This window comes from Theropithecus gelada, chromosome 3, assembly GCF_003255815.1.
Source record: "Theropithecus gelada isolate Dixy chromosome 3, Tgel_1.0, whole genome shotgun sequence".
Classification (NCBI taxonomy): domain Eukaryota; kingdom Metazoa; phylum Chordata; class Mammalia; order Primates; family Cercopithecidae; genus Theropithecus; species Theropithecus gelada.
The window spans coordinates 159,878,605-159,903,386 of NC_037670.1; the positions used below are offsets into that span (position 1 = coordinate 159,878,605).

At 38.3% G+C, this 24,782-nt stretch overlaps 1 protein-coding gene across 4 annotated transcripts in view; it reads right to left on the reverse strand.

Annotated features, from left to right (window-relative positions):
• Window positions 1–228: 228 nt before the first annotated feature.
• Window positions 229–24,782, reverse strand: part of CNOT4 (CCR4-NOT transcription complex subunit 4) — a 143,992-nt gene continuing 119,438 nt past the window's right edge. For 2 of the 4 annotated variants that reach the window (XM_025379960.1, XM_025379958.1), the window contains exons 11-12: window positions 2,300–2,512; window positions 229–1,621 (exon numbers count right to left, since the gene is read on the reverse strand). In XM_025379960.1, coding sequence (XP_025235745.1) covers window positions 1,320–1,621; window positions 2,300–2,512 — 515 coding nt within the window. In that variant the 3' untranslated portion in view covers window positions 229–1,319. The remainder of the gene's footprint in view (window positions 1,622–2,299; window positions 2,513–24,782) is intronic. The other 2 variants (XM_025379962.1, XM_025379961.1) reach the window with 1 other exon arrangement.

Here is a 24,782-nt window from a genome sequence, read left to right on the forward strand (position 1 = left end):
AAAAGCCACTGGAAGAGGGTTCTTGAGGACAAGATGGGCTGAACTTCAAGGATGACACTGACTGACAATAAAATGGTTGTTTATCCTCCACTTTCTTCTTCTAAGCCATCCTCCCTCCCTATTGTTGAAGATGTAAAATCAAATGGAAACATCTGATGGCTACTTGTCACAAAATCTTTCAAACTCACATGCAACAAAATGGAAAAACAAAAACAAGAACAACCCAAGTGTCATCATCAAGTTTTCTGTTTTATTTAAGATTTTAGTTTTAATTCTGAAGAAAGAGGTACATTTCCTTGTTTTTAGTTTTAGCGTCAGGTTATAACCAGGTTTTTGTTTTCTTTTCTCCTGTCTTTTCAATACTGCACAAACGTCCAGAAACTACAGGGTTAAGTAAAAGCTGCAGGCAAGGAGGTCAGAGATTTGCTCCTGATGGTGATCAGATGGCCCCAGAGCAGTGCTATCTCAGAGTGCCCTCGTCAGGTGAATTTACGGTAAAAGAAAAAAGATTCCGACAGAGGAGAAGGACTGAAGAAATCACTCACATTTCAGCTCTTATATTATTAATAGGTATTAAATCTGTGAATACTTTTTTTCTTTAAAACATTTCAATTTACTTTAAATCTAAAGCCAAAAAAATTTTCTCCTTTAAAAAAATTACTTCTCACCTCCTTATAAACTCTTTAGCAATCAGCCAGTTACTACTACAGATGAATTTGTCTTTCCATCAACTTCCAATACATTCTTTTGCTTAACAACACAATCAAGTCCTTGCCATCAACTTGCCAAAATAATTAAAAATTAATTTAAATTAAAAGCATTTTCCCTGCAATAATGATAAGCTGAATACAAGATGGATGCTAGGACCACTGTTTTCCCCCATGCATTTAGCAATCTCACGTAAATGAACCTGGTTTTCAAACTTCTGCAGTTGATAATGCATTTACTTGACCTTTCCTATAGATTAATCGCCATTTTCTGCTAAGCAGATTATGTCATTATTATGCGCAACAGACAAACAATAATTTTCTAAGTATTGAGACTGCCCTTTGATTTTTTTTTCTCTCCTTAAAAAGGCATTTTTAGAAACATTCAACAGTGTCACTCAAATGCTGGATCAACAAAAACTTTTACAATTAATAAAGAGATGGTAATGACCCTGTGATCGCATTGCATCTGGGGGTAGGGAGAAAAAAAATTGATCAGGTACTGGATTCTTCAGAACATAAGAGATGAGAAGGGAGCTGTGGGTGGTGGGCTGAGAGGGAGAAAACAGAGTGGGACAAATCCTGCATTTTCTAATGGTTGCTCCTCTTTGCCTAATGGCGGTCCAGTGTTGAACTCTGTAGTAAATCTGTGGGGGTTTTGCTGGGGGGTCTGAAGGCCGTCTGAAAGCCTGGGGGTGGGGAGTGGAAGCTGGAAGGGTTTGAAGGAGGAGGGTAGGGATTCCAACTGGCTCTGTGCAGCGGGATCTGTGTGCTGAAGGGGGCGCTGTGGTGGGTCTGTGATGGAGCAGCGCTGGGGCCGTCCATCTCTGTGAGGGCCTGAAGGGATTTTAGCCAGTGTGGAGGATTGTCATCTTGAAGAGAGTCTAAACTGTTTCCTGAAGATGCTGGAATACCTAAGGAAAGAAAAGAAAAAAGAGGGAAAATGGTGAGTTTGTGTGGAAAGAACAAGGTCATCAAACAAATTTAGAAAACAAAACCAAAAGGAAACACAGAAGAGATTACAATTTTAAACTCCTTCCACATGAGACCTTTTAAACCTTCTGTTCCTTTGATCCTCCCCCAACAACCAAGACTTATTGTCACACAAACCCATGCCTCCTCTTGAACTAGACTTAGTCCCCCACTATCACAGAGGCACAGCTGCAAAATACCATTCCCCAGAACTGCATGACGGCATTTCCCAATTGTGCTTTTCTTCCTCTGACAGGGATGCGTAACAAGACAGCCTTATAATAGAGAGCTTTATAACAAAAAGTGGAGTATGTTCCTTATAAGAAGAGTAAGTCAGATCCTTTTGTACTTTGAGGCCTACAAAATACACATGTTGCTAGACGTTAACACCTACTTAAACCAGAAGAAGCAACCTAGGCACCCAATGCCTTCTTATTAATACACAACTAGGCCGACAGGTTAAATGAGACTTGCATGACCCCTGAGAACGAAACAAGCCACTCCACACTTGCAGCTTTGTGAAAAGAAGCTTATGTTGAAGAGATCTTGGTTTTTATTTTATCTGTGCTAAAAACCAAACTGTTGGCAGTCAGTGGAGCTGAAGGGAGTGAGAAAGTTACCTGTGATGATGGCTGGGTCTGTCCAGCTGCCAGGGCTGTCCCAACTCAGGCTGTCGGTGGTGGCAGTATTGGAGGTTGGTGCACTGTGGTTGGCGTTGGAGGGGGAAGAAGAATTGGGCAGTCCACCAAAGTTGATGTTAATGTTGGGTAGAAGTGCCCTTAGCCCGTCCTGCCATTCCTTCATATTTAAACTCTCTACAGAACTGCTGTTGTCTGGGAGATTTACCAACAAAAAAATGAAAGATAAAAAAAAAAATAAAAAGCTACGTTAGAAACATATGTTGTTCTTTAGTGGTTAAGCGGGAGAAGAATTATTCTTTATTGAGCATTTAAAATGGGTTGTCCTAGCAAGATAAACTTCATTAGGATTTTGCTCGTGAGCTCAGAGCCCCTGAAGTAAGTGAGGAAAAACCTGCTCAAGGATCAGGAGAGGGAGCTTCTTGTCTCTCTACAGCCTCTTCACCATTATGGGTTTGTAAATCAATAATCCAGTTTAAAGACTCAATGCTCCAGAGCACAATTTAGTTCCAGCTACATTATGAAGTTTCAGTTAGTGAGGCATTTAGCCAGCTGAGCTGATTTACGCTATAAAAAAGCCAAGTCTGCAAAGTCCAATATAGGAGCTTATTTCTCAGCCCATCAAATGGAAGAAAAGTCATTTTATGAAGAATAAACGTAAGCAATAGAAAAAGAAAAATAATTAAGTCCTTCTTGATTATAAAACTGGCAATGTGTTTCAGAAGAGAAAAGCAGTAATGAACAGGCTTTTGAATTTGAAAAGAATGTATTTCCATTTAGTCACTAAGGCCAAGGAGGCAGGAGCTGACACCTTTTAGATGGAATAATGTCCAACACAGTCTGCCTGCCCTACTCCAACAGTTCGACCGATCATTCACAGCCGGAATCCTGGAGCCCTACAGTTTTCTGGGTCTATTTATGAATCGCATCAAACATGAGAAGACACTAGCAACATAAAAAAGGCTTTTTATAAATTGTGACTAAACTAACTTGATCTACTACCATCCAGAATCCACATAGTATAACTAACTGGTTGGGGGGAAAAGGGTGAAGTATAACAACTACTTAGATAATTGTTTTATTTAACAAATACTTAGATAGCTGTTTTATTGAAAATAGGAATGTAAGTCAAATTACAAACTAGAGTTTTGGAAAAAAGCATAGAAAAATATTTCTGATTCTACAGAACTGATTAGCAATCAACGCTGAGGAGGAGGAAGAGATGGAGGAGAAGGTTCTATCAGGCACGATCTATGCTGCTTAGCAAAATCAGGATTTTCTTTTTGTAATTTTGCTTTCCACCAACCACTGATCTATGCCAAATTATATCATGTTTCAACAAGTGAAGCATTTAACTCCATTGACCTTATTTAGAAAAAGACAAAAAACTACAACTAAACTGAACAAAGGTCATCTCTGAACTTACTAAGATGAAGAAAAAGCTCTCTAGGCTACACAAAACAAGACATCAGAAGGGAAAATAAATTCTCCAAGCCACTTTCATTTCATAATTGATGTAATTTACTAAACCTTACATTTCTTATATTTGCATATTATTTTACATTTGTATTGAGTTGTATGGTTTACAAGACACTCTAATAGTCAATTATTTCATTTGATCTTCACAACAGCCCTGAGAGGTAGGCAGAGGAGGATAAATAATCTGCCTTTACTAGATAAAGAAACAGACTCAGGAATAATTTGCCCAAGTTCACAAAACTTGTTATTGAGAACCTGAACCTGAACCCTGACCAAAAAAAAAAAAAAAAAAAAAAAAAAGCAAGCAAGCTTACTCTCTCTTGATCTACTCTGTACAGACTATTAATTTTTTAAAGGGTCAAATATTAAAGGGAAAGTCCAGGGGAAGATCCATGATTGAAAGGAGGCAAGAGAGAAACACAGAAGCATTATAGTATGCCCACTGGTCATGATTTGAAGAGAGATATTGTGACTCAAGGAAGAAACTGGACTTTGTGGCCAGGAGAAAAAAATTCTAATCAAGAATACAATCATTAGTTTCCCCCTGGCTCCCTAACTACATGAGACACAAACAAGATCACAAATTTAAGTCCTAGAACACTCTCAATTACAGGAAGGTTTACAGCTATGGAACATTCTAACTTTTAAAGCAGTCAAACTGTCAGGCTGAATAACTTAAAATAGCTTCCAATTAGGCAAAAACAAAACAGGGAAAACTTCCTGGAAGAAACATAAAATCCCCCAGAAATAGAAAGATGATGTATAACTACATGGGAAAATGTTCAGGAGGATAAATGCTCTTACACCGAGTGGCTAACGTCCCTAAGAAGTCCATGCAAATGATGATCCTCCCTCTTCTACTGACTAGGGAGAGAGAGAATATCCCATAAGTCAGACCAATCTGCTCCTAACTTTTGCTTTGCCATTTAGTGAGCAATGAAACTGAGGAACATTTAATTTTGCATTAACAGAATAACACTTGCATTTACATAAATCTTATTTGAAAATCAGTAATAAAGTCAAAAGACAATAAAGGCAGAGGGGTTATATGAGAACTCTCTGTACTTCCCACTCCGTTTTGCTGAGAACCTAAAACTACTCTTAAAAAAGTTTGTTTTAAGGGACATTTGTTCCTGTAATTGTAGACTAATCAAATCAAACAAGAGTATGTTAGCCAAAGAAATTCACATATGGCACATGATGCAGAAACAGTGAGAAATTTAGATCCTCCCAGGTGCACTATGATTACAGGATACCTTGGGAAATAAATTAGCTAGTTTATAATGCAACAATCTTTACACCCCTCCTCCCCCCAAAACATCATGTGCCTTGACATTTTGGGAGCCTGACAGCATGGGTGTGTGGCTTACAGTAAAGCTGCAAGTGTTACAGGGAAGTAGAATGATGCTTTTAGCTCTTGGAATAGGACCATATTCCATCTAGCTTAGAAGAAAAGAAGTTTATTTCACTGTTTTTTCCACTATTGCTATGCCAAGTGTTGGCACAAAGAAAAGGTGAGAGAAAGGAAATCAGCTTAATCCTAACCCCATCAAAATAGCTCATCTCAGTCCAGCCGTACCTGAAGTCACGTCCTTGACTCCCCATTCCCTCCCAATGACCCAAATTTGTCTTGGCTGCAAGGGCTTCTGGCAATTCCATTCTTTGAAACACACACAGCAGGGTTTATCAACCTCATCACTACATAACAGTTTGAACTACATAATTCTCTGTTGTGGAGCGCTGTCCTGAGCACTGTGGGAGGGTAAGCAGCATTGCCGGCCTCTACCCACTAGAGGCTAGGGGTACCAGCTCCCCAGTTTTGATAGCCAAAATTGTCTTTAGACATTGCAAATGTCTTCTAGGGAAGCAAAATTGCATCCAGTTGAGAACCAGAACCACTGACACAAACGACGTCGATTCCTTTGCTTCTAGGGCTCTTAAATGATCTCACTTGACTGCACATTTTCCTTTTGAATAGTACCAGGACTTTGACCACTGACTCAACTTGATGCAAGTTCATTTTCTTTTATTTATACAGGACTTCACACTGGAGTACAATTCAACGTGTATAAGTCAGTAGGTTTCATATAGAAAACATTGTAGATAGGTTGTATAAGGCATCTCTACAACTGGCTGTCAATATAATTTAGCCATGTATATCCCAGGACTCCTAATTCATAAGTAAAAATAACACCGGCCTTACTCTCTCATAAGGATAAAAATAAGAGAAGGAAATGCAATTTGGAGCACATTTATTACTTGCTAAATGCCTAACAACAAATGCTCCACTGGTGGTCAATACTGAATGGATATAAACTTTCCAAGAAGCTAAGGCAGAGTATTTCTTACTGCCAGGAACTAGCCCTGTGTACAAGTCTCCTTTTAGGAACTTAGGAATAGCGCCCATCATTCTCAGCGGTACTGTGAAGTCAATCTAATAAGGAGCCTTCTCATCGCTAAAACATTACAAAGATACCAGAAAGTACTTTAAACTTACCATAAGATGTGAAAAGAGCAAGCAAAGTATAATAAAAATCAAGTTACCAAACATTTTATATTAAAAACAATACTAATTTTATTTTTAAAATAATTAGTAATAGTATAATACATCAGGGAAGGAGTGTTTATTCTTAAAGAATTGATAATATATTTAGATGTTTTCTGATGTTAAAAAATTTTACTTTATGGCATATAAGTATGTACAACAAAACACTATTTTCAGTTCTAAACAATCTGAGGGCAGGAAAGGGGGTCAAGTTGTTGGTAGTAGTTCTATTTTTCAGTGCAGAACTCAAAGGCACACAATTTAAAGTACTTTCAAGATGCCATGTGCCACACTTTCATATTCTACTGTGTAAGAAGTATCAGTATACTTCGTTTGCCTGCCTCAGAAAACCTCTTATTAAAGAAGAAATTATAGTTAAAATTCTGCTACTTTGCTGGTCAAGGTAGCAGAATCCATAGTAAGCCGATCATGATGCACTAAACAAGTTGACAAATCTAGTTTTTAGCAACAACAAGTTTAAAAAATCAGTATAAAATGCATATATTAAGACCGCCAAGCTAAAAATCAAAGCAACTCTTTACTGAGTGCCTACAGTGTGCGTGGAACATAAAAGCACTTAAATCATGACCTCTGTTTTTAAGGGGCTAAAAGTCTAGACAGTGGGACGATGAAAATACACAAAAAGTTCAACAACTACATCTGAAAAAGCAACAGAAGAAATGCCCAGGGTGGTATATGATTAAAATAAGCTACATAAGTTCAGTAAAAAGACAGGCCAGTTGGGACACGTATGGGAACGTGTTGGTGGGTGAAGAACAGTAGCATTCGTGGAGTTGCCATTTTAGTTACTACATAGCTTTCCCCCTCCTCCCACGCCAAACCTGAAAATCTCACAACAGGTTGAAACTATCTTTAGTATTTCTACGTAACACTGTACTAGTCCAACTGTTTACTAGGAAGTACACAGAAAGGCATTTTAAACAATGACTATCTTATAGACTGTATTTCAGAATGAATTCTGACATCAGACCTTTCACAGAACACTGCTTGGGCAAGCACACACCGTTAGCATTAATAGCATACAGAGTGGGTGTCCCTCCTTTCTGTTCTCCAGGTTAACTGCAATATGTTAATTATTATGAAATGTAAAACTATAAATAGCAAAATGTGGGCAAACCTACTCATAACAGTAACCTGTCACTGGCAATAAGCCAATGAGTTTTTCTAGCTGGCATAAAAAGCTTCACTTGAAAGAATGGAAGTTGAGGGGGCAGGGTACCAGGACAAGGCATCCTTCCTTCCCACCTTGATTTTATGTAGTTTACGTAGGGCACCATGTAAAATTTAATTTGAAAAATAAGATCTGCTGCTAAAAGGGTAAAGACATAGAAGACCTCTGCATAATGACAACATATTGAGATAAAACACACGTAAAACAAGCCCCCAAACAAGACAATTCCAGTAGATATGTTTCCACGAATATATTTTTGTGCCATCAAATCAGGATATTGTGCCTTCTTGGAATTCTTGCCTCTATTTTATTTTTGGTACCACCTCCTCAAGGTCTTCTCATTGAACAATAAATACACCCCTACAGGGTGCATTTATCCTCAGCGAGGATGTCTCTCACTGAGAGACCCAGTCACAAAATACACCTAAAAGTGTTTATTCTGCACTTCAGTTTGTGAGCCATATTTAATGGTCATTACCAAAAGGCTCAATACAACCTGATTTTTTCTAAAAAGCTTTTGTCTTCCATCTTCACTCTTGTCCTTTACAGTTCAAAACCACATGCTCCAGTGGTTAGGTTACTTAAACAAATCTTTCTTGGTGCAAGTGGCTACACAACAGAAACCTGGTTCCTACTATGATTAACTCTTTGCCAGTTAGACTTCCAAATCTTTGTGCATTTTTAGAAAGACATAGGGAACAACCTGTCCTAGCTCCTGCCCCCACACCCCTCCCTCTTATAGATGATCTCCTCCCAGTTTTGGGATGGAGTGCATCTTCATCAGTATTTGATTTGAACAAAGTCTCAACTTCCTCAAACCTCAACAATGAATCTCTAAGTGACTCAAATATAAATGATTTATGCTGAACTAAACTTCAAAGAGCAGACAAAATTTGTCATATTGAAATTTAAAAGAAAGCCTTCATAATATAAGCATACTGTACATCAGGGCAGTCACAAAAATCTTTCCAATTTATTAACTAAAATATGCAGAGAAAATGACTTCTCAGTAAATGAATTGTTACAGACAGACATTATAAAATCAGTTTATGAAAAACGTTATTCTAGTTAAATAGTTTACACTCAAATTTCTAGAACTATGTTTATTATAAAGCAAGACAGACCAATACTGCACTAGGTCACAGACAAAATCTTAAGGGTTTAATAGATCTGAAAGTAGAGTTTGGATTAAGTGGAAAATCTTAAGAACCCAAATGAAAAAAAGAGTTCTGAGCAGAAACAAAGAACCTGAACAAAGTAACAGCCAAAACAACAACAAAAAAGGCAAAATTTGTTTATACTAGTAGAAAGAAGCAGAAATGACATAAACAGAAAAATCCAGATCCGCTACATACGGCTTGTGCTTTCTAAACTTTATTCCCTCCATTCTCCTTGCCTAGAATGCTTTCTTGTTCTCTTCAAGTAGTTTTTATTCAATCTTCCAAAAGTCAAAGTCTCTTCTCTTCCACCGGACAGCACTTAGGGTCTGAACCACTCATCTGGCAGCACACTGTGCCGTGCCATCAACTGCAGTTACTGTCCACCCTTCCATGTACTCATACTTCACCCTCTCACAACTCCGCTGAAAAGCCTGATGGGGACATCCTGTACATTCTTCAGCATGTAGCTCAGTGTTTTAGAAATGTTACATGCATCAAGATATCCACAGACTTGAGGGTCTGACTTGAGAAGAGCTGGAAAGTGACTTTCCCCAACAAAATCTGTTTAATTCATATCTATATAATGCTGTGAACAGATGGTTCTCTCCAAAAAGATGCAAAGCTTTCTGAATGCAGGAGGAGTAAGTTAAGTTTTGGGGTCCAAGAGGCTTCTCTGCATGTAAACTGAAGAAAATGAGCCACTAAGATGATATGTTTTTAATAGCATTTCAGATGCCAAAACACAAGCAAATACACTTTTAAAAAGTACAATGCATCAAAACTGTTTAAAGGAATGTTTTATTAAAAACAAATATTCTAGTATTATGTGTACAAGATATTAAACAAAAGTCTCTAAGATATATTCTACCCATTTTTCTACTCCAGTCACTATTCCTTCACTCACTATGCACTTTATGTACTCAATTACTTTAGTATCAACAATCCAATGAGGTTAAGCAGTAGGTTCATTTTACAAATGAGGAGACTTGAGTAGGCGCTGTAGTTCCAAGAATTTGTCCCAGGTTATAGAGTTAGTGTTGCAGTCAGCAATTAAAATCAGTCTGACTCCAAAGCATTTGTTCTTGCCATCAAACGTACTACCAACCAGTCTGTGTCCTGGGCAGGACTCATGGGCTAATTAGAAGGGAAGGACAAATGTGTTTAAATAACTATAACATGGGATAATAAATGCTATTCTAGTATGAGCAAAGACCTATGGGGCATAAAGAAAGAAGTGAATAATTATTCCATTCTACATATAGGATAAATGACAAATAAGAAAACATCAGAGGAAAAGCAGCTGATGTGGAAGAGGGAAAGGACATCCCATAGAGAACACAGGGATGCACAGGCCACAGGCAGCAAATAAGAAAATACAGTGGGAACATTTCAAAATATAAGTAGATGTGTTTTGCATAATGTGTATTATTCTCTTCTAAAATGTTCCTATAAGGATCTATAAATCTGTCTTGAAGGAGAATCAGATTAATGAGAACAAGAAGAATCTAGATGGCTGCTTTTTGAAGGACCTAAGGAATCGGAATCTAAGAAACAAAACAAAAATATTTATGTGCAAAGTTATATAAAAAAAAGAGGAAAAAGTAAACAAATTTTAATACAAAAGATACATACACCCTTAGAAGCATCACAGACTGGATCAGATGAGACCTGAACCAGAATATATAAGCAACACTAAATGAAGGCAAGGGACAAAAAAGATTCATTTAAAAGATCTGTAAAACGTCAAAGCAGCAGCCTGGAGGGAAGCATTTAAGTGAGCACAAAACTGAGCAGTGACCATGAACAAAGCCCTGTGAGGAGTTCCAAAGATGGTCAAGGGAACGTAAAATAAGGAGACGATACATAGATCACCAGAATATTCACCTAACACTACTTTCCCAAAACAAATGACAAAATTGCAGAGACATGGAGGGTGTCAACCACCCTAACATCTTTGAAGTCTAAATCGGCTAGAAGAAAATAAACCTGACAAAACATTCCTTGCTGACGATCTCTCTTTTCCAAGGTGAAAATAAGGAAGACAACTTTTATTCTGGACTTAATTCTGACCGACGAAGAACTGGTTGGCTACTGCAAAAACAACAGAAACCCTAGGAGGATGTGACAGAATTTTGGGATTTACAAAAGCAGGGAATGAGAATAATTACACTTGAGTTCTTCGATGGCAAGCATCCTCGCTATTTTGCAAATACCACAGTGTATTACAATCATTTGTTTACATGTTCACTTTTTACAACTAGACTTTGAGCTCCTCTAGGAAAAGGATCTTGATTTAATCATTTCTATGTAGTAAACAATGCCTGAACCTGAACTTCAGCAGGTACTTTATGTTTCCTAAACATATAACCCTGAACATTGGCTTCCAGGTATTTTTTTTTTTTTTTTTTTTAGACGGAGTCTTGCTCCGTCGCCCAGGCTGGAGTGCAATGGTGCAACCTCAGCTCACTGCAACCTCCACCTCCCGGGTTCAAGCGATTCTCCTACCTCAGCCTCCCAAGTAGCTGGGATTACAGGCATGCACCACCACGCCTGGCTAATTTTTGTATTTTTAGTAGAGACAGGGTTTTGCCGTGTTGGTCAGGCTGGTCTCGAACGCCTGACCTCGTGATCCACCCGCCTCAGCCTCCCAAAGTGCTGGGATTACAGGCGTGAGCCACCGTACCCAGCTTGCTTCCAGGTTTTTTAAGAAAACAACTATCCAAAAAAGATAGGGAAAAGGATGGGTGGGAGTGGTCCCATGGTTATAGAGAGCAGTGATTCACAGGCCACAGAAGATGCTAAAACATGACATTTTGACTATGCAATAATAAATAAATCTATAAGGAAAAGAAAATTAGAGGAAATCTAAAGAAGTTGGTTGTTACACAGGGAGAATCTGATGGGATTAGATTTGAAAAGAAAGAAAAGATGGGTAGAGGTATATAACCTACTTGTATATAAAAGTATAATTCTTATGGATTAAAGTCAGAATACATAATGATCTGGGGAAAGTGAAAAATGCTGAAAGCAAGACAAAGCTATGTTTGGAATAAGGGGAATATCAGGAAAGGCCACTGCTCAGCCTGATGCCATATTAAGACAGGAGAAAAGGCAGGGCAATGTGGTTCCATGTTCATTTTGCTTCCTTCTGTCTTTAGATAAGAGCATGATCTTCTAACCAAAAGGACAGATTAAGTAATGTGAAGAAGGGAACTGTTAAGTCAGGAGAGATGCAAAGACATCACAAAAGCATCTGCTCAATTCAAATGAGTTTAAATCTTTAGACTGAAAATGAGTTTTATCCCAGGCTCTTAATCTTCACAGGTAAGCGCACAAAACCACTGTTAAAAAAGTACCAGATGAGCTGAGATCTGGCCACTGCACTCCAGCCTGGGAGACACAGTGAGACTCCGTCTCAAAAAAAAAAAAAAAAAAGTACCAGAAATGGAGGAAATGGTGGACTCTAGAAGCAACATGCTTAGAATTATTATTTTTTTTATTTTTATTTTTTGAAACCAAGCCTTGCTCTGTCACCCAGGCTGGAGTACAATGGTTCGATCTTGGCTCACTGCAATCTCTGCCTCCCAGGTCCCAGCGATTCTCCTGCCTCAGCCTCCTGAGTGGCTGGGATTAGAGGCACGTGCCACCACACCCAGCTAATTTTATTTTTTGTATTTTTAGTAGAGATGGGGTTTCACCTTGGTTGACCAGACTGGTCTCAAACTCCTGACCTTGGGTGATCTGCCTGCTTTGCCTCCCAACGTGCTAGGATTACAGGCCTAAGCCACCATGCCCAGTCTAGAATTAGTTCTTCAGAAAATTCTAAAACATTTGGGGCTTGATGATTTCTTTAGAAATGAATATGATGGGTTTATCAATCACTGTTCTGTCTGCTTGTGTTTGGGGGTATTTTTCATGGGAAATAATGTATAGCATTTCGACTAGAACTCAGCTCGATTCCACCTAAAATATACAGTAAGTTTAATTCTGAAATTGAACAAGTAGTCATAGAAGTTCCACTAACAATTGTTTTCCATTGGAAAAGTCCTTATATATTCCACGGCCCACTTCCTTTCCCCTTCTGTTGCCCATCTAAACTCAAAGAGTTTGTAGTTAGCTCTGTTCCCATCCCACTGATTGCTCAATCTTCCCCAAAAATGGAATAAAGTTATCAATGAGAGTCAAAATGAATTTTCATAAAGAACAAATTCTATCAAAGTAATTTATTCTTTGGATAGGGTTCCTAGGATGTCAGAAGTATAATATATCTGGAATATGTCTTGAATTCAGCAGTTTCTGGTAAAATTTGCTGATGGTTCCCTTTTGGGATAACATGGTAAAGTATAGCATGGATAACAGCAGTGTTTAGATGAATCTACACAGAATATGAGATACTGAGTCAGCCTAAAAGTCTCTGTAATACTCTTGGCTTATATTTGACCCCATGCTTTTTATTATACTTAACAAAACCCACAAAGTTCATTTAAATGTGCAAGTGGAAAGCCAATTCTACAGATGACAGAATAGCGGAAACTACAACTATTCTCAAAACTCTTACATTCTTTGACAAATGTTATTAATAGTGTTATTAATAACATACATCTATCATTTTATAATCACATAGTTCTTTCATAACACAAACTTGTAAGATGGGGATATATAAACAGGATACATTCTAACAATACCAAATCCAAACACATACAATTTAACAGATAATTAGATTTTTAAAAATGCATTCGTAAAGGGCAGAATGGAGAAGATCTAACCATCAGCATGTATGGGAAAAGGTCTAGTGGTTTTGCTTAATAGGCTTATGATACTTGGTATGGCAACTGGGTAATGGAACGCCTAAAAAAGTAACATTAAGACCGTATAAATAGATGTACAATGTCTAAATTAGCAATTGTATGACCTTAGGCAAATCACAAATGATAACCACCCTGCTTCTCATTTATCAAATGGAGATAACTACCCTACAAGATACTTTTATAAAAGAACTCTATAAACATAAGGGAAAATACAAATATTAGTAACAAATTTTAATAAGAGATTATCTGATCATATGTGGATTATTATATTCAAGTGTGAGCTTCATATTTTAAGAAAGGAAACATCAAGTCAAAATGTGTGTAAAGGAGAATTAGACTGAGAGAATTCAAGATCATGTTGAGTGTGGAACGGTTCAAAGTGAGGCTGCTTGATCTACATCCAGAAGTTAACAGACAAGTGGTCTTCACGTGTTTAACAAAATGCACCTAAGAAGTACAATTGGAAAAAGACTTTGGCTTAACCAAGACGAAAAATTTCTAACAATTTTGCCCTAAAGAACTCCCTACCTAGCAAAGTACAAAGCTCCTAAAACACCTCAGGAGTACACACGAAGCATTCTGAAAAAGAGGTATTAGAGAGACTTTCTGAACTGCGTATATGTGTTTCACGGAAGATTTACCAATATTTATATATAGATTTATGGGTATCACAAATGAGGAATCACTTGATAAGAAAAATATGTTAGTTTTTTTTTTTTTTTTTTAAGGTGTGTGTTAGGGCTGGGCGCAGTGGCTCATGCCTGTAATCCCAGCACTTTGGGAGGCCAAGGTGCGTGGATCACGAGGTCAGGCGTTCAAGACCAGCCTGGCCAACATAGTGAAACCCTGTCTCTGTTAAAAAATACAAAAAACTAGACGGGCATGGTGTTGGGCCCCTGTAATTCCAGCTAGTTGGGAGGTTGAGGCAGGAGAATCGCTTGAACCTGGGAGGCAGAGGCTGCAGTGAGCCGAGATTGCGCCATTGCACTCCAACCCAGGTGACAGTGAGATTCTGTCTCAAAAAATAAATAAATAAACAAAAGGGGTGTGTGTGTGTGTGTATGTGTGTACAGGGGGTGTTGGAAAAATAAGGAAAAGTCAAGAGCTGAGGTTTCCCAAATTCAGAGGTTAAAAAAAAAAAGGAAGAAGAAAAATTAATCACATAGTGAGTGGGTGATGTGTAGGGGGCAAAATCTTAATAATGAACACCACAATGCCAGAATAGAACCAAAAAATGAATTATAACTCATATGCAAATGAATCTGACTGAATGCTTCCAAAAGTCCAGATTAACACAAAACAGATCCATGCTTTGCAGGCCTCCAGAATTGACACCACTTTCAACCATCAATTTTCCTTCCACAAACATTTATTGCACGTCTACTCTGTACCATTTTCTCTGGAGCTTGATGCTATGACATTCTCTAACAGCCTCCTAAAAACCATGCTGTTCTTCATTTTTTATTTTTTAAGGCTAGTCAAGTGAAGTTCTGCTTATTTCTTAACAGATCACTCAGGACTGGCCATTCCAAATGAAGTCAGTAATAGCTTTTGATTGTTTAGTGGCAATAAAATATTTTTATTGGGGCAGAAGTTTCTCTTCAGGCTTACATTCAGATGAAAGTATTTTGCTTCCTATACAGCAAATCTCTTTATGGTTATATATCTATTGAAATTCCTGAGATTGCTGATGTTCATAATTTTCCAAATTAAAAGACTCAAGTTATCTAAAAGTTATTTAAAACATCAAACTCAGTTCTTTACTGCATTTGATTACACAGCACACTTTTATTTCAATAGTGAAGATCAGTTAGTCTTATCTTTTTCTAAAAGATGGCTCCTATCAGCATCGAATTGTCTTAAGCATTTAAATCAACATAACAAAAATCCCAAATAAGAATAAAATTTTCACTTTTCTGAAACATCATTTTAATTGACAGATTCTTCATAATCCAGTTATAAGTTTCATTTTTAGAGAGTACTCTTTAGGCATTAAATGATGATTTACTTTAATTTCAGAAGAAAAATTATTTCAGAAAATGATATAAATTATTATTTTATAATACTAAATGAAGTGGAGATGGATATAGTCATGGTGATAAACATTTCCAATACAACATACCAAACACACATCTTTAAGAGTTCTTTCCCATTGTGCTAGTTACCCAAACCAAGAGACATTTATTAAGGTTTTCAGATTTTTTTAAAACAAATGTCTGTTTTTTAAAATAAGCATTTATATTCTGAAATTCAATTATTTTAGCTATGTAAAATGTGTGATTAAAAAATAACGCTAGGGGAAACTAAAACGCACATTACTAAGTGGAAGAAGACAATCTGAAAAAGCTACATTAGTTTTAAAACTAATCTGTACTTTCTAAAAACGACCCTGAAACGCCTCTGTGTGCCACCTATTCATTACCCAGATCATCAAGTGGGTTCATACACTGTAACATATGTTCCCTTCTGGTGGGGGGGGGTGCTTATAATGGAGAACACTGTGCATGTGACAGGGGCAGGGAATTTAATGAGAAGTCTCTGTACCTTCCACTCAATTTTGCTGTGAACCTAAAATAGCTCTAAACAATAGTCTGTTTTTTAAAAAGACTATTTTGCTTTTTATTCCTCCTTACAGTATATTCACATACTAGGGGAAATACAAACTTTTTGTTTTCAATTTGCAAATGGTGTCTCAATCTAAATGGAATTAAGTCTTAATAAGAACACATCTTTTCCAGACCTATATGATGATACTCCTGTGGAAGACAGAGTTTCAAAAGACCCTGCATTCAAAAATTTATATGCTCATCACATCACTCGGGGGCCTTAGTTTAAAAATCATTTAAAATATATAATTATTTAAGTGTTCATCCTTAGCTATAATTTATAGTTGAATTAGGGACAGATTGCCAGAGACAATCTTGACAGAACCAATTCTCAGTCAATGTTGAATCTTATTTCAAAAGAAGAAAGGCAAAAAAGACGAACAGATGAAAATATTTTCAAATACAAATCAGAAACTGCAATATTCTTACTTCAGATATGCTAGAGCTATAAACTGAATTAGAACTGCTTTACTGAAAAAAAAATTTATTAAAAACCACATTTGCAAAACTTTGAATTTTAGTCATATTGTTGAGCAGTGTTGACTTTTTATAAGAGCTAGAATTGGCCGGGCGCGGTGGCTCAAGCCTGTAATCCCAGCACTTTGGGAGGCCGAGACGGGTGGATCACGAGGTCAGGAGATCAAGACCATCCTGGCGAACACGGTGAAACCCTGTCTCTACTAAAAAATACAAAAAACTAGCCGGGCGAGATGGCGGGCGCCTGTAGTCCCAGCTACTCGGGAGGCTGAGGCAGGAGAATGGCGTGAACCCAGGAGGCGGAGCTTGCAGTGAGCTGAGATCTGGCCACTGCACTCCAGCCTGGGCGGCAGAGCGAGACTCCCTCTCAAAAAAAAAAAAAAAAAAAAAAAAAAAGAGCTAGAATTATCTTAGAAGTTGGGGGAACTGAAAAATGCCCAAGTTTTACAATGTCAAAAATCTTTATTGATTCAAAATTTTACAGTGCCGTGGTCATTCCCCAATCTGCTCCAAAATCCAGACTATGATTTCTGTTTAAATGTGTTGTTTTGATTTAAAAGAGAGAGAAGGCTAGGCGCAGTGGGTCACGCTTGTAATCCCAGCACTTTTGGGAGGCCGAGGCAGGTGGATCATCTGAGGTTGGGAGTTTGAGACCAGCCTGGTCAACAAGGTGAAACCCTGTCTCTACTAAAAATACAAAACTTAGCCGAGCGTGTTGGCCTGCACCTGTAATCCCAGCTACTTGGGAGGTTGAGGCAGGAGACTCACTTGAACCTGGGAGGCGGAGCTTACAGCGAGCCAACATCGCGCCACTACCCTCCAGCCTGGACGATGGAGTGTCTCAAACAAAATAAAAATAAAAGAGACAGAAGGAGGAAAAAAATATATATATATACTCGTTTAGGATCAAAGGCAGTTTGGAATAAGCTGAAAGGTGAGTAAGAGTAGTTACTGGGGAGACAGAGGGTCTGCTGACTCTGGTAATTGAGTAAAAAGACTGAGAAAACACTTAGTAGACTGATGCGGAGAGACTTCTCTCCTTTGAAGCGGGAAAACTGGCTAGGCACGATGGCTCACTTTGGGAGGCCAAGGCGCATGGATCACTTGAGATCAGGAGTTTCAGACCAGCCTCCATAACAAGGCAAAACCTGTCTGAAATACAAAAACTAGCCAGGCGTGGTGGTGTGTGAACGTAGCCCCAGCTACCTGGGGGGCTGAGGTGGGAGGATCACTTGAGCCAGGGAGGTCGAGGTTGCAGTAAGCCGTGTTTACACCACTGCACTCCAACCTGGGCAACACGGGGAAACCCTGTCTCAAAAAAAAAAAAAAGAAGAAGAAAAGGGAAAATTCAGGCCTGTCAGGGATCCAGAAGGAAAATCATACAGGTAGTGTACATTAAGATTTAGTCATGATCTCCTTGCTAATTGTGGTAAATTACATGGAGAAAGAAATTTCTTTGACCAAAGAAAAAGAAACTGGATAGAGAGGTGAACACAAGCTATCAGAAGGAGACTCATAATAGTCAATAGTTAAAATCTGAAAGCAAGTTACAAAACAAAGGTTGCAGGGCTTTGTGTGTTTATTTGGAGATTATATAAAATCCTTGCTTATTTTAATAATATGCTTCATTTCAATTAGTCACTACCATTTAAAATGCAGGTGAGGTCTTACGAGTTTACATCTATCAACACTGGGCAGACTAGAAACCAAGATATGTTACAATTGTCTGGAACCAGGGGAAGACTACGGGTAGATTAATTAGTAAATGTTAAGTTTAGAAGGAAAAGGAAACCTATCTGGTAGCAAATCTTACTCTAAATGGGGACTGGGGGGAGTAGGGTATGTGTGTGTATATATGTGTGTATGTATATATATGTGTGTGTATATATATGTATATCAGCCATCCATAATCATGAATTTTACTAGAAACTAACATTTTTAACAGAGAAAACCCAAGTGGAACTATGGCTGTAACCAAACATTCAGTTTAAGGCCAATGACAAAACTTCCCACTTGGCTGATGAAGTCATAACCGAGGGAATCTTTTACCTTTAGCTGGATACTAAACATACAGATGTAATAACGGAAAAAATAAAAATAAATAAATAGCTGTCAGACTTCTTGCAAATGCCAACATATAACATGACAATGTTTTAGAACAACCCACTAAAGTTCTAGATCACTACTTTCAGTTCCATCGATACATTATTTCAGTATGCAAGTGTGATAACAGAGTGTAAACGCTAGTGCAGTCCTTGGGCCAAGATCTCACTATATTAAGAAGCAGTGCTAGGCTACAAAAGTTGATTGCAGATTTCTTGCATTTCTTCTTGGAGATGGTGACAGCATTATCATCTTTAAATCCTTGTAGAGCTCTGCCTGTTTCCTTATGCTGAAAACAACAACTTCCTTGATTGGAAAAAAAAAAAAAAAAATCAGCAGATACGCTATCATTCTACATGGTGTAGCACAGGGTAGCTCTTCTTCAAAGATGAATCTGAGATCACACCTTTAGTGTGTATGTAATACATCTTAGTGCCATTACTACAAATTTTTTTTCTATTTTGTAATATTAGAGATGTCACCAGTCTAGTGGTTATGTGTGTTGGCCCCTAAATTCTCTTTGGTACTGCAGAAAAATCCTGGGTAAATTAAACTTCACCTGTTTTACTCTTTTAGTTCTAACACTGGTAATTATGTAGTTACCGTAAGTTTATTTTAAGAGTACCTGCAAGGTTACAATTCTTTCCCCTGCTAAAGTTACTCTAAGATCACTGGGCCACATTCAACACAGGGCAGCTTTGAAAACCTACAGGATCTGTGACAACAGCTGCCAGCTGGTGGTCATTTTGAAAGCCTTCAAATTCATTGTTTGCAATGATATTCACAGTTGTAAGCCCTTGACTTGAGAGAACTACTATAATTAAACTGTAAGACACAACAATGTTTACAGAAGAGACAGATTCTGAATCTTAAAAGTTTTTTCCTCCACTGAGTTACAAGCATGAAAGCACATTTACATGGTGAGGGCTAAAGAAATTGTTAGAATGTGACTATAGACAAATCTTAATCCTTTGAAGCCTTGTTTATTATCATCATTGTTATTACTTGGTCTTTAAAAGAAGGATTGTTATAAGACTATATTTATTTATTCATAGCTCTGAAGTGTCATGATTCCAAAACAAATCATTTTTAAATTATCCTTTCCTTGGATTTTCCCAAAGACTGTGTTATAGATGGGTATCTTAGTGGTGGGATTGGAATTTGATGAGGAAAAGCTATGAAATATCTGTTCAGAAAAAAACATGACCAGGGTGAAGTGGGCACCAGTATTACAACCTTACTGCATTTAAATAGCATCTTTGGTTCCTTCAAAAAATAATTGTTATAAAAATATGGCATTTATCCTGAAGATATGAATTAATTGGGACACAGCAAGAATACATACATGAATAGACATAGGTCATAGGTCACCGAAATGACCTGAGACTTCTTCCTCTGCTACATTCATTAAGTGGAGGATTTAACTGAAAATTGCTTTATACAAAAACACACACACATTCAACTGCACATGCATACAGAGAGCTAGGCTTATGGTTTACCTTTGCTAAACAAACGCTTTCTTACATAACGCTAATTAAATGTCATGAAGACAGTAAGACTGTTACTAGCATTTCAAAGCTATTTAGAGTTGCTTCAAACATTTTTACCACTCAGAAAAGCAAACCTCCTAAGTGTCTTTTGCCTAGAGCTCCTTGCATTGCCCCCCACCACCTTTTTAAAAGGATGTATAAAAGTTGCTTGATTCACAAGCTTAAGTTGCAGGAGTACTGCCGTGCAGAAATACGGAATATTTTAAGGTTTAACATTTGCCTTTTAGCCTACTGGGTAAAACACAGAGTCTAGAAGCAGCTATTACCACACAGCCCCAACAAGGAACAGACTAAAATTCTTTCAGCAGAGTAGGTTACTTATTCTGCTATTTTACCATTGAGATAATTAAAGAATGGTACTGGGTCACTGCATCATACACTTTAAAATAATTAATTGAATGTTACATGAATTTCACCCACTATAAAAAAGAAAGAAAGGTAATGGGTGCATTAAAGGTTTTATAAATTATATAAGAGGAAAAAGCATTTTAGGATGCTGCTTTGTAACAGCACAATAGTGGGTCTAAGCACCCAACAGGAGCTGGAATAACAAAATTGTTATAAGCACAGTATGTTCCAGGGTCAGCTTGGAGCTTCCAGGAACCTTTAGAATAAAGGTAAAGTGGGCTAAGACAGTGAAGTCAATAGTTGCCTTAGGAAGTGTGGTCAAGAGGAACCTGGAGAAAAGGAACTGGTTCTCAAGGTCAACAACTTCAAGCTGTTTTATGGAACATCTGGGTACTTCAGTCCATTTCTCAAGTGGCTTAGGTTACTTAGGCCTTAGGCTTGTTCTCAGTTCTAGGTACCTAAACTCGATTTCTCTATAACTCAAACCCAGAGAAGACTCTCTAAAAGACCAAAAAGCAGAGTACAATCTTCTTAATGCTTCTTGAATTAACAAGAGTGATTCTTTGGAAATAGCCCCTGACTAAGAAGTGGAAGGCTAGTATGACCAGCAATGTTAGATGGCTCGATTACAACTCACAGAACCAAATCACAGGGTGGTAAGGAGGTCCAAGGAGCAGTGGCTTCTCAATCCATCAGCAAGGTTTCACAAACAGGATTCTTGAGCAATGATTTGTACTTTGAAGCATTATCCTTTTTAAATGTCACAGTTCATATTGCAGCTGACATATATGGAGTGAGTTTTAAAATACTTTATTAGAAAACTAAGGGCCGGGCGCGGTGGCTCAAGCCTGTAATCCCAGCACTTTGGGAGGCCGAGGCGGGCGGATCTCGAGGTCAGGAGATCGAGACCATCCTGGCTAACACGGTGAAACCCCGTCTCTACTAAAAATACAAAAAAAATTAGCCGGGCGCGGTGGCGGCGCCTGTAGTCCCAGCTACTCGGGAGGCTGAGGCAGGAGAATGGCGTGAACCCAGGGGGGCGGAGCTTGCAGTGAGCCGAGATTGCGCCACTACACTCCAGCCTGGGGCACAGACAGAGCGAGACTCCATCTCAAAAAAAAAAAAAAAAAAAAAAAAAAAAGAAAACTAAGGTTGCTTCCAAACTGGGAATATTTGCTATTAACTGACTAGGAGGAAAAACAAAAACAAAAACAAAAACAAAAACACAGTTGACCCCAGGTATCTGGGCTGGGGTTTTCACATCTGTGGATTCAACCAACCTCGAATAGATAATATTTTTTAAAAAACTGTGTAATTTATTAAGCATGCAGATTTTTTTGTCATTAGTCTCTTAAACAATATAGTATAACAACTATTTACATAGCACTTACATTGTAATAGGTATTAGAAGTAATCTAGAGATTATTTAAAATATACAGCCTGCCATATATGTGCAGGTCATATGCAAATACTACACTATCTTATATTGAGGACTTGAGAATCCGAGAATTTTGCTATCTGTGGAACCAATGCCCTACAGATACCTAGGGATAACAGTATACAGTATCCTCACCCTGCTCTACTACCTCTTCAGCAATTTTTTCCTAGAGGTCACCTCCTAAGTACACAAAATATAAGAAACAAGGGTAAATTAGCCCAATATTTTGTAGATTTTATTTATTCATATAGTACATCCTCTTTGGGGGAAATTATCAAAATATTTTTATAACCTGTTACAATAAAATTCTTAATTTATCTCTACTGTTCACCAATACCTTACTTTTAATTCTTACTTGATATATAAATAAAGCAGAATGACCTACCTAATCCAACTATGTAAGAAGAGATACTTTCCTTTCACAGGTGGAAGCCCATTTTTAAAAAAGCTTTCCAGTTTGCCTGTGAGTTTGGGAGAAGCTATATTACCTGTAATAAGGGCTCCGCAACTACCAAACTCATCATACACCATACCTAAACCCTCTGTCTAAATCTTTCACATCATAAGTAACATTTCTACCAATTCCTCACACTCACTGGGGCTTGATTACTTACACCTGTCTCATCTCATCCCTGGCTTTTCCTGGTCCTCCTACCATGCTTTGAGGAAGGAAGTTTTCCTTTCATCATTTTCAACTCACTGGAAACCTGACCCAGGATTCCCCAGGTGCCCAACTGCGGATGCATGGAATTGCTTCCGGGCTTTCTACAATTCTCTCTCACATAGTTTGACTTCCTACACTCATGAAAAGACTGGAGGAGAGAGTATAAAGGGTTACAAAAGACAAGCTTCTTTCCAACCTCCAGCCCTCTCCTTTCTCTGGTTCTCAATCACCATTTAGCATTGAGTGGTTATCACAGTGACCACAGTCTCCCAGTTATCATTCCCTTAGCAACACTAACATGTTCTTTGTCATTGTCAAAATCTAAAATCATTCAACTCCCTTCCACATCACTCACACCATTTCTTCACAGGAAACTGCCTTAATAGACTCTTCTTGGCATAAGATTATGCATTTCATTGTGGTCTTCTTGAATGTCTCTACGTCTTTGTCTTTTTCCCCTTTTAACCAAACTCTCAATATTCGTTTTTTTCCACTCATGCTTTGTGTTAAACCAGAGAAACATACAAAACCATATATATTTGAACTTGAGAGATCTTTAAGCTGACTCTTACCTTGCTTTATATAAAAACATACAGCAACTATTTACAATGCATTTCTGGGCTTATTCTCATAGAAGACTTTTTTTTTTTTTTTTTTTACATCTCCTTCTTTAACAAGCTCCCAATTCCACTTTCACCTGTTTTCAAACAATAATGCCTTTTAATAATTACTCATATGAGCCCTTTCATCAATTCTCATCTTTCTCTTTCTCCAGGTTCTTCTTGCTCTCACAAATCACAGAGGACGATACAGCCCACCTCTCTTTTTTATTTGAGACGGAGTCTCGCTCTGTTGCCCAGGCTGGAGTGCAGTGGCGCGATCTCTGCTCACTGCAAGCTCCGCCTCCTGGGTTCACGCCGAGGTTCTCCTGCCTCAGCCTCCTGAGTAGCCAGGACTACAGACGCCCGCCACCATGCTCGGCTAATTTTTTTTGTATTTTTAGTAGAGACGGGGTTTCACCGTGTTAGCCAGGATGGTCTCGATCTCCTGACCTCGTGATCCACCTGCCTCGGCCTCCCAAAGTGCTGGGATTACAGGCGTGAGCCACCGCGCCCGGCCACCCACCTCTCTTAAGCTAACCCACATGCTCCTCTCAGGAGCTTATCTCTTCCCACCAAAGACATCTGTCATCCTACTGAATGAGCTATCTTCTCTTCAGCACTGCCAATCTCTTCCTCTCAGTTGGCTCTGTATGGTCTGCCTTTAAATATTTAGGTTCTTCTTCTCCCTTATATTAAAGCAATGCCTTCTAAGATCTACCACCCACCTAGTTAGCATCTTATTTTTCTCTTCAACTTTGTTGTCAAATGTCTTAACACTAAGTAGTCAATGATTGCTGCATACATATTCTTGACATTTCCTCATTCATCCTGAAACGATGGGCTTCCATTCTGTACCTTTCTCTGAAAGTTACAGTTTTAAAGATCACCAGAGATCTAACCAAATCTGAAGGCCTTTTCTCAGCTCTTATGCTTTCCAATTTCTAATTCATAGTTCTTCTCCATTCCAACCACTACTGTGCTAGTCTAGGCCAACTTATTTGCACTGGCCAGCAACGGCATATTACTGGAATTACTTTCTAACTGGTCCTAATTGCAATCAAATCTATTACCCAATTACTCTTCTTAAAATGCTATGATCAAGCTACATTTTTGCCAAGAACTTATAGTTCTCTACCACTGACCACATTCGCATCAAGACTAAACTCTTCTCCCGGTTTTCAAGGCTTTAAGCATACTTATCCAAGCTTACCTGTACCTGAATACCTCAACTGATCTCCTTACTGCCCTATCCCAACCCCTACAGGCCACTGTAAGATTTCAAAGCAACTGCAATTTGTTCCTTTCTCTTGTCTTTCTGAGGCAATGCCTCTGTGGGAGCACCTATGGACCTGTGTCACAGCAGACCAGAGCTCTGGCAGTCTTGACAGTGCCTGGAACACCGTACAAATAGAAGCCATGTCAGTGGAAATGTGCAGAGGTAAAATGCATTAAAGTTGTTTTCTTTAATGGAACACCTACACAGAAGGCTCTAC